General features: G+C 46.8%; 1 protein-coding gene across 3 annotated transcripts in view; it reads right to left on the reverse strand.

Annotated features, from left to right (window-relative positions):
* The window catches only part of MYO5B (myosin VB), a 186557-nt gene that overhangs the window by 100514 nt on the left and 71697 nt on the right, over window positions 1–14346 (reverse strand). For all 3 annotated transcript variants that reach the window (XM_014539705.1, XM_005866245.2, XM_005866246.2), the window contains exons 3-4: window positions 12210–12381; window positions 10298–10442 (exon numbers count right to left, since the gene is read on the reverse strand). In XM_014539705.1, the coding sequence (XP_014395191.1) occupies window positions 10298–10442; window positions 12210–12381 (317 nt within the window). The remainder of the gene's footprint in view (window positions 1–10297; window positions 10443–12209; window positions 12382–14346) is intronic.

Below are 14346 nucleotides of genomic sequence, written 5' to 3' on the forward strand. Positions count from 1 at the left end.
TTCTTTCTTTCCTTCCTTCCTTCCTTCCTTCCTTCCTTCCTTCTTTCTTTGTTCTTTCTTTATTTCCTTATTTCCTTTATTTATTTATTTTTAAATATTCTTTTTTTTATTTTATTGATTTTTTTACAGAGAGGAAGGGAGAGGGATAGAGAGCCAGAAACATCGGTGAGAGAGAAATATCGATCAGCTGCCTCCTGCACACCTCCCACTGGGGATGTGCCCACAACCAAGGTACATGCCCTTGACCGGAATCGAACCTGGGACCCTTCAGTCCGCAGGCTGACGCTCCATCCACTGAGCCAAACCGGTTAGGGCCCAGCACATCTTTCTTGGGGGCCCTGTGAATCCGTGATAAACATCACCTATGACTCACCATCAGTGTTACCACACCCACCACCACGGTATCAGACACTTAACTGAACAGCTGCTCTGTACCAGTCCTCATCCTGAGCATTTTCCATTCATCAGCTCAATGAATTCTAACCATCTGACGAGTCAAACTGTATCTGCCCCATTTCACAGCTGCAGACGCTGGTGCAGAGTGGGGTTGACCTCTGGAACTTGCCAAGGTCACGGAGCCGTGTCCTGAGAACCCAGGCCATCCTGTCCCTGGGCACCAAGCCGCCCCATCTCCTCGCATCCTCCTTCCCCACTAAACTTAGGCACCATGTCGGACCGTTCGCAGCCTCTGTCTTCCAGGGTCTAAATATAAACACGCGCAGTTAAAACAGGAGGAGTGGCTAACGTGGCGTGAAAGGCACTCCGATGTAACCAGAAATGCCAGCTCACCCTGCCAGGCTTCACATTTTATTAGCTTTTTCCACTGAAAATTACTTCAGACACCTTGAAAAACGAAACCTTACCCACATGTCACCATCGCTATGAATTCCAAATGAAACCCACGTGGGGTGACAAGTCTGACTCTGACATCAGCACAAGGCTGTGTACGGGGAACGGCAGGTGGGTCCGCTGGGCACTGCCCAGCGCGAGCTCTCCGCCTGGCGCCTCGCGCACTTGAACCTGTTTATCTCTTACCATAACCCGAGGAGGGAAGGGCACACGGGCATCCTCGTTTCATTCGAGGACATGGAGGTGTCTTCAGTGAAAGAACTTGATCAGGGGGGAACGGGAAGGAAGCAGTGGGGATGGGGTCTGTGCAGGCCACCTCCTCAGAATGGGCACCCCGAAAACCACGCTGACAACCCAGTGCGCACAGGTTTCAACAAGGCTGCACAATACAGGCAAGTGCCTGACTACGTTTTTAGTTCCATCAGGTTAAGTTGTTAGTAGTACCTGGGGAAAGAACTGTGCTGACATGTTACCAAAATCCATCCAAACGAACACATCTTAATGGATAAGAAGACAGGCAACAGATTTGTTAAATGTGCATGAGTAACAGATTGTTAAAGGTGCAAACTGCATCAAACCGGGGGGACCTGCTACATCAGATACAAAAATCAGGACTCAAAAAGCTACACTTGCCGCCCTGATGGAACACAGGGACAAAGGGTGAGATTTAACGCCGATACCTGTTAGTCCCGCTCAACACGTAAAGAAATCAATGTGCAAGCGCAGAAGGAGGGCGATACGTCTTAAAGCAGCTCGAATTTACAGCGACAGAAAGCAGGTCGGCGGTTACCTGGTGCGGGGTCGGGGGGAGGGATTGCAAAGAAACAGGGAAACTTGGGGGGACGTTCATGAAACGTTCACTTTCTGCGCTGTGTGGGGATCTCACAGTGTGTACACACGGCAAAGCGTGTCCAACTGTATGTGCCATCTAATGCGTGTCCGTGCAGTTTAAACACACACAGTTGATTGCTGGTATATTAAACCTCATTAAAGTTGCAGTAAATAGTTCTTGTGCATATGGGGGTGGGGGTAAGGGGAGTAGAAATTTAATAGCTTGCAAATTTGGTAAAAGTCAACAATATGAAATGACTGCCAGAAATCAGTGCAATTATAGGCTCTTCTCACAGAAGTCCTGCATGAGAACGTCACTCTTCACCTCACCTGGCAGACCTACGCTCAGAGACCCCCGAAATCAGAGAGAAAGTCCAGCTGGTCCCAGGGTCAGGTCTGAAACCCCCCTCAGAAGAAGGGCAGCCAGGATGCTGGGCCCAGCGCTGGGGAGAGGAGGACCCAGGCCGGCGAGGCCGCCATGTGTGAGAAGACGCCCAGGGCCCAGATTCTGTACGGCTGCGCCAGGCGGGGCACAGACCCTCGGGTGACAGCAAGCGGAGACCTCGCAGAGCGCCTGTAACAGAGAAGCTCCCAACCATGGAAGCTGCTAAAAAGGGAACCCATTTGCAAGAGTTACCTGTCCTGGGGTTGGCCAGGCAGCCCCCGAAGGATCAGTGGCCGGGACGAGGTCTCCCCGCATTCTTACGGCGCACCCAACCTCTACCAGGGGACTGCAGGCTTCCTCCTTCCTAACAGGCTGTGGCTCCCCAGGTACAAGAGAGTCACTGAATACACTGAAGCCTCCTCCATCCCTGTGACTGTGCGGTGGGACGTCACACCGCGCTGGGTGCACTGCAGAGAAGCAATTCTTAGCGACATTCAAGACCTCTGCAGTGTCAGAGAGGTTAGACCAGCGGTTCTCAACCTGTGGGTCACGACCCCTTTGGCGGTCGAACGACCCTTTCACAGGGGTCGCCTAAGACCATCCTGCATATCAGATATTTACATGACGATTCATAACAGTGGCAACATTACAGTTACGAAGTAGCAACGAAAATAATTTTATGGTTGGGTCACAACATGAGGATCTGTATTTAAAGGGCCAGAAGGTTGAGAACCACTGGGTTAGACCAAGGCCACGGTCCAGGCCTATTCCTTTCTGATCTCACAGTTTTAAAAGATGACAACATATACATATCAGTGTCTTTTAACATAGGGATGCCATGAGTGACATTCACTGCACAATTAAACAACTTTCCCCTACACTCAGAAAATTAAATGACAAAACTAGAATTTTAGCCCTGGACAGTGTGGCTCAGTGGATAGAGTGCTGGCCTTCGACCAAAGGGGTCAAGGGTTTGATTCCCGGTCGGGGGTTCATACCTGGGTTGTGGGTTCGATCCCTAGCCCAGGTCGGGGTGTGTGCCAGAGGCAACCAATCAATGTGTTTTTCTCACATGGATGTTTTTCTCTTTCTCTCCCTCTCATTCCCTCCCTTCCTTTCCAATCTAAGAATCAATGAAAAATATATGAGATTAACAAACAAACAAAAAACCCAAAACTAGAATTTTAAACATAATGGGTAGAAATATAGAGAATGCTCTATAAAGGATCTAAGAGCTTATAAAGGATCAAAATGATGCCACAGACCTCAGCACTAGGGGGCCCCTGAGGAGGGTGACGGGTGAGTGCTGGCACGGCCGGGCGAGAGGGCAGGGGGAGGAGAGCGAGGTGGGCAGGGACCAGGAGGCACAGGTGGCGAGCACAGTGAGCCAGCACCCCTGTGAGCAAAGGGAACCACTCGGGACATGTCGTAGGAATAAGAGATGAGAGACCATGTCAGAGCGGAAATGAGAGGCCGTTCCTGTGTACAGATATCTCAAGCATCTCCTGTCCCTCGTCCTAACGCAACCTGGTCCTGACTTGAAATCACAATGAACAGAAAGGAAAACAGAACTTCACCCAAAAGTCAGGGATGACTGAAGCCATGGTTTCAGAATCGACTGTAAACATCCAGCAAATCGCTGCTCCCCGATTCCTGACCTCACCAGTGATCCTATCGTTCAGCCAATGACATCCCATGGAGCAACTGGCTTTAACATTCGCCCTAAATTTTCACTGTGCTCCAGGCTTTCCTCCCTCATGTGAAGATAGTAAATGGATGAAGATGGAATCAGACTGTCTGCTGAGAAGCAATACTGCCTCCTTCAGTGGCTGCTGCCAGGTCCAGACTGTCTTCCCAAGAACAGAGTGGCCCGGGGTCCTCGGGGCACCGTGCGGCCAGCAGCAGACCTTTCCCCTCGGTGGTTGAAAGTGTCTCAGATTCCACGGTGAGGCTAGAGTGTTGGTGCATTTTTCTAGCCTCTCGGGTGGGACTGAGCCATCTTATTGGGCTGGCCAGGTCTGGTTCCTTTTGTGAGCTGTTTGTTTTTCTTGAAAGAGAGTGAGGATGCTGCAAAGCAAATTTATTTACTCAGGCAGTCAAGGTAATTGCACACACACATTTCCATCTGGCTCTGCTGTGCTGCAAAGCTGTGACTAATAGTGGAAGATGGGGCTGTGGTTGCCTGGGAAACGGGGGAGGGGCATGCAGCTAGGCACACCTGGGGCAATGGGCCTGCAGGTGACAGAAAGACCTGTGTGCGTGGCCCGTTCCTGGGATGGGGAGGAGTGACCGGAGGGAAAGCCTATGGGGAGGGGGTGTAATTCATGAACCCTGGTTGGGTCCCCACAAGTGTGTAGTTTGGAGAGAATTTGAAGGCCTTCCGGGGAGCAGCATGGAAACGAGATTCATGGTGAAAAAGGGGCTCCCCAAAACACTAAAAGCACTTCACTTGCATAAACAGGCGGGAGAGAGTCTGAGGCTGAGGGAATGAGTGGAAGAGAGGGGCTGGCCTCTGTTGCCATTGACAACCCGAACGCGAGCCTGGAGAATTGTTCGACATCCTTAAGTCTCTATCCTCACCTGTAGGGTGGGGCTAACCAACCTCACCTGGTGGTTTAAAAACTAAAAGCACTAATGTGCTGAGCCTTCTACTCTTCCTGGAACGCCAATCAGGTGCCCCGGGTACAGTGCTGGTGATACAGGCACAGAACATCCCACTCGCCACCTGGCTTCAAGCTTGATCCCTCACTCCCTCTCATTCACTGCACAGACCTTGTCTACAACAGACGAGGTGTTTCCCCAAGCATCTATGCTTCTCCTGAGATGTCCTCATCCTGTAAACCAGTGGTTCTCAACCTTGGCTGCACATGAGAATCACCTGGGAATCTTTTTAAAATCCTGATTTCTGGGCCTCATCCTCCGGAAATTCTGTTTCTTTGTTATGGGGTGGGGCCGCAACATTAGTAACAAAGAAACAGAATTTCCGGAGGATGAGGCCCAGAAATCAGGATTTTAAAAAGATTCCCAGGTGATCCTTATGTGCAGCCCAGGTTGAGAACCACTGTTCTAGATGTTTCCATTCCTCCCGCCAGCGTTTCCCAACGAGTGCTGCAGGGAACATCCGCCCCTGGAGATGATCCCTGGACACAGTTTGTGTAGAAATATGATCTGCAAACCCGGCACAATACACCTGCTCCTTGGAGACTCAGACCGCACGTCCACATGCCTGCTCGGAGAGGCCCTGCCTGAAGGAAGACGTTTCATCTGATTAACCCAGGGTCTCCTGAACTCGTTGACCATCTTTGTACCCTGTTAACAGGACATACTTTTCTCCCAAAGTTCTCCCCACCCTTCACTGGCCTCCACAGTCTGGCCACCGGGTCTCTCACTGCACGTCCAGGCCTCTCCTACAGACCCGCTCTCCGCGGAGTTAAGCTCCCCTGGGTGCTGTTCCCTGACCATGCTCTTCTGGATATAATGGCTTCTTTGGGCTCTAATTCACAGAACACACACTTCTCCCATTTTAAATTATACAATTCAAAGGATGTTTGCACATTTGCAGAGCTGTGCAGCCATCACCACAATCAGTTTTAGAACCCTTTCATCATCCCCTTCCCTCCAAAAACAACATGTCCATAAGCGATCACTCCCCTCCTCCCCTCAAACCTCCAGCCCTAGGCAGCCACTAGTCCACCTTCTGTCTTTGTGTAGATTTGCTTGTTCTGTACATTTCATATCTCCATGGAATCTTACCAGACAGGGGGTGGACAGAAGTAGGCTTACAGTTGTAAACTGTACAAATACTACATAATGAAAAAATAATACCAAGAATAAACTGTGTTTGGGGTACTCACAACTGTAACCCTACTTTTGCCCACCCCTGTAAGTGTTCTTTTGTGTCTGGTCTCTTTCACTTAGCACAATGTTTCCAAGGTCTGTCCATGTGGAAGCACATATCAGCACTGTGTTCTTTTTTTATAGCCAAATAATTCCACTGTATGAGCACACCATATGTTGTTTATCCATTCAACACTTGGATATTTAGATTGTTTTCACCTTTTAGTTACTGTGAACAATGGTGCTATGAATATCTGTGAATAAGTTTTTGCCCGAACGTGTGTTTTCATTTCTCTTGGGTACATATTTAAGCGTGGAATTGCTGGGTCGTGTGGTGGCTCTGTGTTTAACCTTTTGAAGAACTGCCAGGCTACTTTACAAAGCAGCTGCACCACTTTACACTTCCACGGGCCAGTGTATGAGCTTTCTGATGTGTCCGCATCCTTGCCAACACTTGTTTTTCTCTCTTTTCCATGACAGACATCCCAGTGAACATAAAGCAGTCTGGCTATGCCTTCTAATCCTGATGCTAGGGTCATGATCACTATTCCACCTATGCCTTCTTCTCCCTCTATGCATCTTACCAATTCACCGAGGTCCAGCTTAATGCCTACAGTTTTCTTGGACCATCTGTGACAGTTACGTACGTCTCCAAACTCAATTCAAACGACCCCAGGCCTGGCTTCTATGTACAATCCCTGCAGGTCCAGCTTCTGGGCCTACTCATGTTTTCTCTCTCCAGCCAGACTGCGAGCTCCTTAAGACGTGGGAGGGTCTTATGTTTCTCAGTGTTCATTCAGTAAGGCGCCTACCAGGTGACTGATGCTTCACAAGGGTTCACTGATAGAAGTTAATGTAGGAGCCGAGGCTGGAGGTAGGGCAGGTAAAAATGAGGGAGAGAGCGTTTCGGATCTCAGACTGGGAGGGAGGAGCAGAGTCCAGAGCCAAGCAGGGGAGGTCAGCCTCCTGTCTCACAAGGAACTATGTGCAGGTTCTTCTGCAAAGGACAGATTCACGGATTTGATGTTTCCTTCTTCTTCACTATGGATACCATTTTTTTCTCGTCTAGACTTGGTGAGTTCGACAGGGATATGGACAGTGAGCACATCCTCCTATCACATGCCCTCGTCCTTGCCTCCAGCACAGCAGGACCTGTGTGAACTCTCAGGATGGGGAGGAAGGCCTGTATCCCCTTGAGCTCCAGAGTCCCCCCCCACCACCACCCACATTCAGATGGAGAGTCCCCTGTGAGCATATCGAGAAAGAAAAGCCAGTCCCCAGTGAATCAAGAGAAAGAATTGCTGAGTCCAAGGCCAATTGAGTTATAGCCTCCAGAGACAGGAAATCATTAGCTTTTGTTTCTCACACCCTTTATTTCACCCAGCTGTTCCAGAGGCTCCGATTCCAAGTGCACTGTGCTGGGCTATGGCTACTCAAATCACATAATTATTTCAATAACTACTGATGAGCCAGGAAGAGCACAACACACAGTCGGCAAGTCCTGCTAAATGAATGTGGCCTAGTATTCGACACTGACAGAGAAGGCCCATGCTGGAAATGCAGCAAGAACCTTCCCTGCATCTGAGTGGTGGTCTCCTCTTTCTTTGCACAGCAAGGATTCTCCTAAGGCATCTCTCAGATCAATAACAGAAGCCCTGAGCTGCTGACAACAGAACATTCAAAAATAGCTCTCTCCTGTGGCCACGTGTGCTGGCCTTACACTTCCAATGCACATTCGTGAGCAAAAACTGCTCAAGAATTTCAGCAAAATTATTTGGCTATACCCTGGGACCCAGCAGGTAAAATGAGTATAAACTTTAAAACCTTAAAGAAAACCCATAAGGAGCAAATCCTGCTCCAACTTTAACATTCAAACCCCTTAATCATCAATGCATTGCCCTAAGCAAGACCGGATCACCATCACCCTGGATGCCAACGCCCCCTTCCTTCTAATGGGTGTGAATAAGGACCCCAAAAAGTGAAGTAGCCCAAGTGTAGAGTAACCATGGCCCCAGCTTCAGGCATCGAAGGGAAGAATGGGGCCATCTAGTCGAGAGGACCTATAATGTGAATAAAACTAGAGGCAAAGAGATTCTCAAAGCTATAGGGGGATCTCAAGAGGTCTTTGATGAAGAAAGGCAACTTCTGATACATCTAAGTGCAACTGGCTAAGAAATGAGGATGGGATGAAAAGCAATCAAATATCAATAGCATCCATGAGAGGACAAGTCTTAGAGAGCTGCCAGAGCGTTAGCATGGTAGGAAGTCCTGAGAACCAAGCCACGCTCGCCTTCTGTGTCAGATAAAAAACCATCCCGTAAAGGAGGGGAGATAGTTGTCTTCACAAGAAGCAAATGGAGACTCAGCTTAAGTGATTCTCCCAAGGCACAGAAGCCCATTCAGACCCCGGGTCTCCCTCCGCTGTGCCACACACTTGACCTCCAACAGTAAAACACCAGCGGGGCTGTGGGCTACAACACACTAAGACTCGTTCTTCTCTCTGCAGGCTCTGACCTTGAACCAACCTTTCCGTTAGGAGGCGTGCGTCAGCAAGTTACACCAAGCTAAGTGGGTCCTAGTCAAGCCCTGATAGCACATTCATATGCTTCTCGTGGTATTCAAGAGGCCAACAGTTGCAACCATTTTAGCTCCACCGTCTCTTACCACATTTTTGAGAAATGAAATGGTTACAGATCATTGTATTTATTAAATTGTTTAGTTCCCTAATCACAGCTTATTTTGAATATGGTCACTGTATAACTATAATAAAGCCAACTTTTTATACACTAATCTTCACAGTCAGCAAGAAAACATTACAAATCAGTAAGAAAGCCTATGAAACAATCTCCCCTCATGGGAACTTTCATTAGGATGAAAATTATACTTGAAAACCCACTGGATAAACAGACCACCTTAAATGGGATTCTCCTGTCACTCCTCTCCCTAAATTAGCCTAAGCGAACTCCCCAGCTTCCTCCCAACATCTTTCCTATGAATGCTGCTGGCTCCAGAGGTGGAAAGGAAGATTTGGCTGAAAGGATACAGCATTTTAGTGTTAACTGGAATATGCATTACCACTGAAATTCCAATAAAACTGTCTTTCCCTACATTATGCCTGAAGAGTTCAAAGACCAACACTGTGGTAGTGAATTTTGTGTGTCAACTTGGCTAGGACCTGGTACCCAGGCATTTGGTCAAACACTAGTCCAGATCCCAACACTGCTGTGAAGGGATTTTTTTAGATGAAATTAACATTTAAATCAGTAGACTTCGAACCCCCAGCTCCCTCCCAAGATCTTTCCTATGAATGCTGCTGGCTCCACAGGTATTCTCCAGAGGTGGAAAGGAAGATTTGGCTGAAAGGATACAGCATTTTAGTGTTAACTGGAATATGCATTACCACTGAAATTCCAATAAAACTGTCTTTCCCTACATTATGCCTGAAGAGTTCAAAGCCCAACACTGTGGTAGTGAATTTTGTGTGTCAACTTGGCTAGGACATGGTACCCAGGCATTTGGTCAAACACTAGTCCAGATACTGCTGTGAAGGGATTTTTTTAGATGAGATTAACATTTAAATCAGTAGACTTTGAGTACAGTTGATTACCCTCCATAATGTGGGTGAGCCTCATCCAATCAGTTGAAGGTCATAGGAAAAAAGATTTCACCTCTTCCAAAGAGAGAACTCTGCCGGTAGATTGCCTTCAGTCTTAAAATGCAACATCAACTCTTTTCTCTAACCAGCAAGCCTTGAGCCAATTCCTTGAAATAAAAATCCTCACTCTCTCTCTCCATGCACACATACTTCACATTGGTTCTGTTTCCCTAGAGAACCCTAACAACAACCACCTAGCCCATCTTCTGAGGAAATAACCTGCACCTATCCTTCAAAGACAGGGAGGGAAAAAGAGCAAAAGTGAGGTCTACTTAAATGGCTAAACCCGAAACCACTATGCATGACTATTAATTTGAAATTTCTATTTCAGCCCCAAATGCTTGTCATCTCAAGAATTTGCCAAAAGTCCTGGTTCCTTTGAGAGAGAGGCCTCAGTGAGATCTGTAAAGGGAATGGTGATGCTATAACAGGGATTCATCACAGCAGGAGCGGAGGAGAGAGGGCCAAAGGGAAGTCAGAGAGATGAAATGCCAGGCATTTACTGCATTGCTCAATGAGATCAGTCTCAGAAGCCACCGCTCTCCAAGCCGAGGTTCGGGCTCACAAGAATACAATGAAGACATGAGGAGACATGGTAAGAAGCAGGACCTGGGCTGGTTTTGTTTCGAAGATGTTTCCTCAGTTCTGGAACCACCATTCCCACCCTTGAGCTAAAGCAGCAAAGTCTGCCCCCACCTCCTTGCGACCCAGGAAGACTTCTGGGCTGAGGTGGCTCTTACCTGGCCATCTGCTTGTAGGCTTCTTCTGCCACAGCAAAGATGTGGGGGTCCATATCACCCATGTTTTGGCCGCTGTAGGCATAGATGACATCTTGTCCATAGATTGGCAGCTGCTCATAAGGATTAATGGCAACAAGCACAATACCTGCAAACAGGCAGAGCAATCAGATTCCTGAGCACAAGGGCCCCCAGCACCGGCTCATGAAGGCCCCTGCTCATAGGGTAACAGAATGGTCCTAACCAATCGCTCAACTAAGTCAAGATGTATGTGTGTAGTTACCAGGCACTGGCTAGCAGAGTTGTATAAAACCCTAACTCATGTGTATTCAGCTCAGATTCTGGTATGACACGCTGAGGTCACACATTTTCCTAAAATGTCTCAGCTCCCTCCAGGGCAGAAATGAGTGCCTCTTACTGAGTTGAATTCTGTGCTGCACCAGCCACTCTCACAGCTGAAGCATCTGGATAGATACGTACAGACACCAGGACCTCTCTTCGAGGGGATGCTTTTAAAAAGTGAAGCTGTTCAAAGAACTTATATGCATATGTGCATAGCCCAAGGACACAATAGTGTAGCGAAGGCCTGGGGTGGGGCAAGGGCTGGGTGGAGGGGGGAAAGAGGAGGGTAGAAAGGGGGACGTCTGTAATACCGTCAATAATTTCAATAATAAAAATAAAAAGTGAAGCTGATTGTCATTTGTCATGTTCTCCTAAAAGGGGAGATTTTAAAAATCTTGTTAAGCCCTAGCCGGTTTGGCTCAGTGGATAGAGCGTCGGCCTGCGGACTCAAGGGTCCCAGGTTCGATTCCGGTCAAGGGCATGTACCTTGGTTGCGGGCACATGCCCAGTGGGGAGTGTGCAGGAGGCAGCTGATTGATGTTTCTCTCTCATCAATGTTTCTAACTCTCTATCCCTCTCCCTTCCTCTCTGTAAAAAATCAATAAAATATATTTTAAAAAAATAAAAATAAAAAAAAATAAAATAAAATAAAAATCTTGTTAATAAGAACACTTATGGAAGGCTCTAGTAACTGATGGTTTCTTTCAAATAAACTCCCACTTGCAATTCGGATGAAGGAGCTTTTGCAAAACTACCTCACAAGTGCCGAAATAAACCTGCTATTCGCCACTTCTCAAAGCTGGCAGGAAAGCTCACTCTAACTTAGAAGCTAAGGGATCGATTCCAGAACAACGTGGAATATCAGGGTGAGCAGGTCCCTCGTGCCCTACAGCCCCACCCATGATCACAGACACCAGGCTCTCAGCCCCACGAGGCGGCTCTCAGCCTGGCGCCTCAGCCTCCTAAAATAAAATGTCCCTCCAGCAACAGCTTACAGGGCTCCTGTTTCCACCACACCACTGAACGATACTCTGCAAAGAGGAACCAACATTTAGAATGGGAAACTGAGAAATTTCTAGAAAAACAAGTATGAGAGAATTCCAGGGCTTTTAGGTGGAAGCATTTGTCATGGCTTCTGTTTATGAACTTGACAAATGTTCGTCAGGCACCATGTTGGTACCTGGGCCAGTGAGAGGGTCAGAGAAAAAGGTGGTCCTTTCACCGAAAAATAAGCCAGGTACAGACACGGGAGTGCGCTCGGTGGTGAGAGAGACGCCCGAGCTAGGACAACGTTCTCCTAAGACTCCAGGCTGTGCCCAAGCCAGTCAAGCCACACAGTGTGGGCCCTGCTCCCTGGGAGAGCTGGGTTAACACCAGTCACCCCACAGAGAAGTCGGGCAGCCGAATGAAGCCCCATCCACTGTCTGCAAACCTTCGCAGGGTCTCCGATGGGAGGTGCTTATTATACAAATGAGAGTGAAAGTAGGATTCTTAACCACTGGAGTTTCACACGGAAAATCTGAATGTTGTATGCACGTTCAAAGGCATGCACCCAAGAGACGCCCCCACTTACCACAGTACGTGTAGATATGGTTGGACTCCAGGAAACGGACCTTTAAGTTATGCAAAACGGCAGGCTCGTGGAGATAGCTGAGGGCAGTGAGGTCATTTTCTCCCACCAAGATATCTGGGTTCCGCAGGAAGGGCAGCTGCTTGCTTTGGGCATCGATGGGGTATTCCCGAATCTAAATGTAAGAACAGACGCAAAAAGGCAGGGTGATGAAGCATGCAGCCTGCGTTCCATTCCTGTCTTGTTGGCTGGGACCACTATCCTAGGGTGATCACAAGTGATGAAGATAAAGAACATGTTTTAAAGAAAGGCACACTGAACAAAATACCTGTGTTGGACAAGACACCAGCCCAGGTGGGAAATCTGCTGATAACATAATCCCAGGGTATCAGGTAAGAGACCCAATGACATGAGAAATTCAGGAAGCACAACCAGATGGAGTAAAGCGTTCTGCTTCTCAACGGAAAAAATACTTACTGAGTCTTTAATTCTGGTTGCAATAGGAAGACTGCTGTCTCTCCCACCCAGGAAACCTTTGGTTGCCCCATTGCATGCTGGTGTTTCTTTATTCTCTCTCCCATCAACCAACACATTCACTGTTTACTTGGATTACCTTGCAACTGACACACTGCCCTCCGTAAGTGTCCGCAAGATGTACATATATTTTCCACAACCTAACTGCAAGCTACTCTAGGGCAATCATTTCACTTTGACCTAAAGTATAATAGGAGCTTGAGTGTGTGTGTGTGTGTGTGTGTGTGTGTGTGTGTGTAAAATCAGGGAGTGTGAGTACACATCTTAAGTTCAAATCTCAAGTGCAAGGTGTACCCTTGTGCTCTTACATATATTTTCCACAACCTAACTGCAAGCTACTCTAGGGCAATCATTTCACTTTGACCTAAAGTATAATAGGAGCTTGAGTGTGTGTGTGTGTGTGTGTGTGTGTATGTGTGTAAAATCAGGGAGTGTGAGTACACATCTTAAGTTCAAATCTCAAGTGCAAGGTGTACCCTTGTGCTCTTAGCACATGGACTACATAAGTTGACTGACAGGATATAATTATAACTCTGATTACATGTGCACCAATATATACATATAATTACTAAAAAATGGTGGTGGTGTTTTTAAACATTTAAACAGGAAGAATTTGACTACTGTTTTATCTAAGTGTACGTTTCTTATAGGGCTCTTAAGAATCATCTGAGAGCTTATAAAAACAGTTTCCCAAATACAACTTATGTTCAAGAGTTCTGGGTGGGGCCCAGCAACCTGAATTTTTAAAAATCCCCAAGTTGTTCAGATACAGGTGGTTCATTATTTTAAGAACCACTATTCTGTACAAGCCTTTCATGACATTCTATGGACATAGCCTCAAGTTGCTGAGATAACAGTCAAATTCTGAGAGAATATACAGATCAATGCCCCCTCCTATCCCACTCTTAGAGGGGCTTGGATCACCAGGTCCTAAGGTATATTAATAAAGCCCACAATTAAAGTGCTATCATGCTAGCGCTAATATAGGCAAATGAGTGAAATGGAATAGCAGATCCAGAAATAAATGCAAGCACTTATGGAAAATTTGTTCATGATAACATCAAAATTGCAAATAAATGATTAAAAGGACTTTTTCAAATAAGAGTAGTAAACTAGCAGCCACTGAGGAAAAATATTGAGCCAGCGTTCTAGTCTCACTCCCTTACACCAAAATAAATTTCAGAGAGAACACATGAAAATTAAAAACCAAAAAGAAAAACAAAACCAATAAGAAAATATGGGCAAATATCTGTAAAAGTTTTAGAAGGAATTGCAACTTTTAAAGATCAATGCAAAAGCTAGACTGTAATTTGACTATAATATAGAACTTTAAAGCCATCATAAAACACGCCATATGCAGAATAAAATGGGAGAAGGGGACAGCAATTCTGCATTATATGACAAAAATAATAATCCTAAAATCCAAAATGTTTTAGGAAATCAGAGAGAAAACCAACACCCCAACAGAAAATTGTGCATAGAATACAACACACACACAGTACCCCCCCCCAAATGTATACACACTTTAATAGCTGATAACTCACTTAATTTCACTCCTTTTCAGGTTTAACTGATTTGAAATAATGGGTGAAGCCAGACTAAGCTT

Source organism: Myotis brandtii, unplaced genomic scaffold (genome assembly GCF_000412655.1).
Source record: "Myotis brandtii unplaced genomic scaffold, ASM41265v1 scaffold226, whole genome shotgun sequence".
NCBI classification, from domain to species: domain Eukaryota; kingdom Metazoa; phylum Chordata; class Mammalia; order Chiroptera; family Vespertilionidae; genus Myotis; species Myotis brandtii.